This window comes from Pteropus vampyrus, unplaced genomic scaffold, assembly GCF_000151845.1.
Source record: "Pteropus vampyrus isolate Shadow unplaced genomic scaffold, Pvam_2.0 Scaffold212, whole genome shotgun sequence".
NCBI lineage: Eukaryota > Metazoa > Chordata > Mammalia > Chiroptera > Pteropodidae > Pteropus > Pteropus vampyrus.
Window position 1 is genome coordinate 55,242 of NW_011888993.1, and position 5,015 is coordinate 60,256.

General features: G+C 62.5%; 1 protein-coding gene across 1 annotated transcript in view; it reads right to left on the reverse strand.

Moving 5' to 3' along the window:
• The window catches only part of ATP8B3 (ATPase phospholipid transporting 8B3), a 21,419-nt gene that overhangs the window by 12,350 nt on the left and 4,054 nt on the right, over window positions 1-5,015 (reverse strand). Inside the window, exons 5-14 of the mRNA XM_023538104.1 lie at window positions 4,893-4,991; window positions 4,548-4,609; window positions 3,983-4,055; window positions 3,795-3,865; window positions 3,280-3,362; window positions 2,491-2,649; window positions 1,828-1,916; window positions 1,103-1,293; window positions 733-1,003; window positions 541-617 (exon numbers count right to left, since the gene is read on the reverse strand). Coding sequence (XP_023393872.1) covers window positions 541-617; window positions 733-1,003; window positions 1,103-1,293; window positions 1,828-1,916; window positions 2,491-2,649; window positions 3,280-3,362; window positions 3,795-3,865; window positions 3,983-4,055; window positions 4,548-4,609; window positions 4,893-4,991 — 1,175 coding nt within the window. The remainder of the gene's footprint in view (window positions 1-540; window positions 618-732; window positions 1,004-1,102; window positions 1,294-1,827; window positions 1,917-2,490; window positions 2,650-3,279; window positions 3,363-3,794; window positions 3,866-3,982; window positions 4,056-4,547; window positions 4,610-4,892; window positions 4,992-5,015) is intronic.

A 5,015-nucleotide genomic window follows, 5' to 3' on the forward strand; every position in this document is an offset into this window, starting at 1 on the left:
CTGGCGACTGCCCACTACACCCAGTCATTACCCGGCTCCCCCCCCCCCCCGCCGCCCCACGGTCCCTATCACGCACCCCCCAGACCCTGGCTGAGGGTCAGGCACGTTTCTGCTGCTCATACTGGCGACTGCCCACTACACCCAGTCATTACCGGGCTGGGTCCTCTGCTCTAGCGGGGCACCCTGCTCCCTGCGCCACCACCCGTCTCTCTGTGGCCCGTGAGCTAGGAAGGGTGTTCGCATTTCTAATGGGCTGGGGGAAGCCAAACGAAGAAGACCGTCTCGTGACGCGTGGGAATGCGGCGAAATGCAAAGCCAGCGTCTGCGTCTGCGGGGAAGGCCCACGACAATCGGGAGCAGGGCGTGACTCCGCGGCCCGCGGCCGTGCGGGGAAGCTCGGGCAGCTGTGTCCTCATCCGAGGTTTGTGAAAAGCAGAGGAACGCTACTGTGCCAGGCGTGAGGTGCTGCCCAAGGCCGGCTGAGTCGCCACAGAGACGGTGCCGCCGGGGAACTGCGAACATGGGCCCGCTGGCCTCTACGGGATGGCCGGCCGGCTCTCACACCGGACGCCACCTTCGGCTGCGGCGCTGCGGCTCTGTGGCTCCGCCGCGCCGATCTGGGGGGAGCACTGGGGGTGCGGCTGAGCGCGAGGCAGGGCAGATGTCCCCGAGACCCACTCAGATCTCCGAGGATCAGAGCCCCCCCGCCCCGGGATGGGGGTTGTCCCGCACCCTATGGCCGGTCCTTGCTGTGTGTCCCCATGGGGAAGGGACACGCTGGGGCCGGTCCCCACCGTAAATGATGCCATCGATGCAGCACTTCTTGAAGGTCATAATGTTCTCGGTGAGGGTGCCGGTCTTGTCTGAGAAGATGTACTCCACCTGGCCCAGTTGGTCGGCGAGGCTGGTGTTGCGGGCCTTGGCGGGCCTGTCCCTTGGCTCGTAGTACATCTGCACGTCCCAGTTGATGAAGATGCTGTTCCCCAGGTAGATGAACTCGGCTCTGCAAACAGGCGGTGGTCACGCCCCAGCCCACCGTCCGGCGCTCTGCTGCCCGGCGCTCCCGGCCGAGGAAGGCGGGCAGGTGGCCCCAAGGACTCACAGGACGAACATGGCCATGGGCACCATGACGCTGAACAGGATGAGGAAGGCCCAGAAAATGAGGATGGTCTCAGTGGCCAAGCTGTGTACATGCTTCTCGCCTGTGTAGTGATGCTTGCCCTTCAATTCCGGCATCGTGTACCAAAAGAACAAGGTCAAGATCGAGGAGAGCAGCATCAGGGTCAGGAAGATCTGCACAGCGGACAGGAGACAGTGGACCATGTGCAGGGAGGGACCCAGGGTGGCAACCAACACACCCCAGGGACTCACCGAAAGGACAAACACGCAGTGGCAAGCCCTCTACCCCAGCTCAGCCATCGGGATGGGGGAGGGGAGCTGGGGGTGGAGGGAGCTGGCAATCCCACGGGGAGGGGGAACTCCTAAGGGCTCTCTGGGTTTTGTGGCTACTTTAAAAATTATCATTACAATGACTTTTAGAAAGATAAAGTTGATTGGACAAAAAAAAAAAAGAAAGATTATTCAATGTTTGTGGAGGGTAGGTGAGCATTTTAATCATCTCTCGTTGGTTTGAAAAAAAAAAATCAGGATCAAAATTTATTTTATAGAGACATTTTAGAAAAATCACATGGTAAGAAGAGATTCACTGGCCCACAGAACAGTCTGTAGGATCAGGCTGCACATTTTGTGGGAAGGGAAACTGAGGCCCTCTGTCCCTCCCCTCCTCCGTGTCCCCGCCTCCCGGGGCAGGGGCTCCAGGCAGCTCACCAGGATCACCAGCCTGTTCAGCAGGCGGTCAGTCTTGGTCCTCTTCAGGCGGATCCCGCCACAGCTCCTCATGATCTTCGTGTCAAAACCTGGAGAGTTTGTGTCCATCCACTGACCCGTCCACCTATCAGGCTGCCTGTCCGTCCGCCCACCCACCCACCCATTCACCAACCGTTCACCCATCCATCCGTCTGTCCGTCCATCCATCTATCCGTCCATCCATCCATCCGTCCACCCACCCACCAACTGCTCACCCATCTATCCATCCATCCGTCTGTCCATCCATCCGTCCGTCCAACCATCCACCCACCCATCCGCCCACCAATCCACTCACCCATCCATCCATCCGTCCGTCCACCCACCCACCAACCACTCACCCATCTATCCATCCATCCATCCATCCATCCGTTTATCCATCCGTCCACCCACCCATCCGCCCACCCATCCACTCACCCATCCATCTGTCCGTCCGTCCACCCACCCTCTCCTCCACCCACTCATCTTCCCCAGCCACACCCGGGTGCTGGCTCAACATGTCGTCTCCAGTGTGAGAACCCAGGGCCCACTGAAGCCACTTGCGTGGTGGCAGACGTGCAGCCGCCAGGCCTGGCCCGGCGGGTTCCGGCCAGCCACCCGGCAGCACCTGTCACCCAGCCGCCATACCGGCGTAGAGGACCATGCCGTAGCAGGTGTCCGTGTTGCGGATCTTGCAGCCACGCAGGAGGATGTGGCCGCTGTCCAGGGGGTACTTCTTGCCGTCCCACTCCAGGCACCCCACAAAGTGGTGCATCCGGCTGTTGGGTTCCTCACACACCACCTTGCCTGTGGGCGACGGGGCGGTCTGGGAGCCGAGGGCACGTCTGGGATCCCCGGCCGACCCCTCTCCCACACAGGGCGGGGCGGAGGGGACATTCTGTCACCTTCCAGCTCTGGCCACCCCCATAGGCCCCACAAACGCACCCCAAACTCACCCTGCTGGCAGCCCCCCATCTCCCCCGCTACACGGCCTCCCCCCGGACGCCTCAGCGCTGGCTCTGCCCAGGCTCAGGGCCCTGAGCTGGCCTTCACACCTCTGAGGGCTGCCCCCCTGCCCCCAATCCTCCAGCCAGGCCGCCCCTTCCTCGTAGTTACGGCCCCGGGAGTCAGGTCCCCGTCCCTGGCTGGACACACAGGCTGCCTTATTGATTAAACAACCAAAAACACTTGCTTTAACGTGATCACATTTTAAAAATAAAATGTAACGCCTGATAAAAGAGCATTTTGTAACAATAACAGAAAATGTCCGGACTGCTACATGGATTCGGAGGACATAGGACAGGCCTGGGGTAAGCCGGCCTGTTAGAAGCTGTCCCAACGCCCCCGGCACACCCCAGAGGTGTCCCCCAAACCCAGTGAAGTCGCACGGAGGGGCGGGCAGAGGCGCCGATGGGAGGATGCACTCCTGCCTCTCACCTTGGAAGGAAGCCATCTTCCTTACGTTGGTCAGCTCGTGGTGGGTGACCATCGGGGCCTGTCTGAATTTCAAGTTGGTCTCCCTGGTGACAGAGAGACTGGAGTGAGAGGTGCGGACAGACAGTGCCCAGCCCCTTCCAGACGCGCCCTAACGTTTTGCCAAGGCCCTACTACGCGCCACCTGCCCAAAGAGGGACAAGGCCGAGGCCGAGGGGTGGCCCGGCCCGCACGCCACCCTGCCGAGCTCACGATGGCATCTGCAAAAGGCCGAGGCCAGAGCCCAGGCCTCCTGGCTTTTGGGGCGGCCACCGCCGGCACACAGTGGGGCCTCCGAAAATGCCGGTGTGAAGAAGGTGGGTCCCTTTGTCTGGTTTGAAGCTGTTGCCCCTGCCAGACTGCAGGCGCCCCAAAGTGCTCCCAGGACGGACAACCCGGGGAGCCACTCTCTGTGGCCGCTGAGGAAGGCCTCGCTGCAGCCCAGGTCCCCAAACCCGTCGCGATGGCCCGTGCCTCACCCATCGATATCAGCTGTCTCCACGTAGCACAAGCTGCTGGGCTCCGTGCTGGCCAGCAAGAGCATGTCGGCCTGGGGGGGACGGTGGGAGGAAGGGGACACCATGGCAGGGCGGACAGGAGGAAGACAGGTGGGAAGGCGGCCCACCCCCCGGAGCGGGAGGTCTGGGCTGAGCTGACACCGGCTCACCGGGACGATGTTGTCTCTGTGCAGGCAGACGAGGTCCCCCACACACAGGTTCTTCCATTTCCTCCACAGGAAGCTGTGGGGGCATGGGCGGCAGGCGTGAAAGGGGGCCCCGACCACGCCCGGCCTTGGAACCGCCAGCCCCATGTCCCCCCCAGTCTGGAAGAGCAAGCTGGGGCAGGGGCTGCAGATGCCCCCTCGGGCCCACCGATAGGTAGGTCTTTGCTGGGGAGCCAGCCCACACAGGACGTCCAGGGGGTGCCCGACCCCACCCCCTCCTTCTGCTTCCGGCTCTGTCTAAGGCCCTCGGACCTTCCCCAAGATGAACTCTCAGCCTGGTGAGGGTTAACAATGGGGTCCTCAGCCTCTGACCTACCGCAGGGCCTAATCCAGGCCTGGTAGACAGCAGGCATCGCATAAATGCTGGCTGAGTCCCTGTCAAATGCCAGACTCGGCCTGGACGTCTGGGGCATGGAAGGCTCCGGGAGCTTGGCTGGGCACCCCAACCTGCAAAGTCCTCCCAACGGCTTCCTTGGGATGGGCCCCCAGGGGCCACACCAAGCCTCACCTCTTCCCCACCAGCATGCGACAGGGCCTGTTGTTGATGGTCTTGTCACTCCTGTGTCGGCCCTGAGTCAGATGGAAGGGGCTCAGGGGTGGCCCCGCCCAGGTGCAGAGCCCAGCTCTGGCTCACACAGGTGGCCCCCCCAGCTCGTGAGCCCACACCTGCCATGGGACCCGGGGGATGGTGGGCTGCTAGGACAACTGTCGGCAGCACGAGGCTGGCAGATTCCACCTGTCGCCCGGTTTGGCCACCAAGACAAGACCAAAGAGCCACAGGGCACCTGTCCCTCGTGGCAGCAAGACAAGGGCCCCGCCCCGCCCCCACGCCCCCAGCCCCCACCCTACTTACGATGTCGTCCACCAGGTCTCGGGTGGCCCGGATGACGAGGAGGGACACGAGCGGAATGAACAGGGTGAACCAAGGCAGCGTGGAGATCTCGGGAATGCCCTGACACGGGGCGTGGGTCAGGCC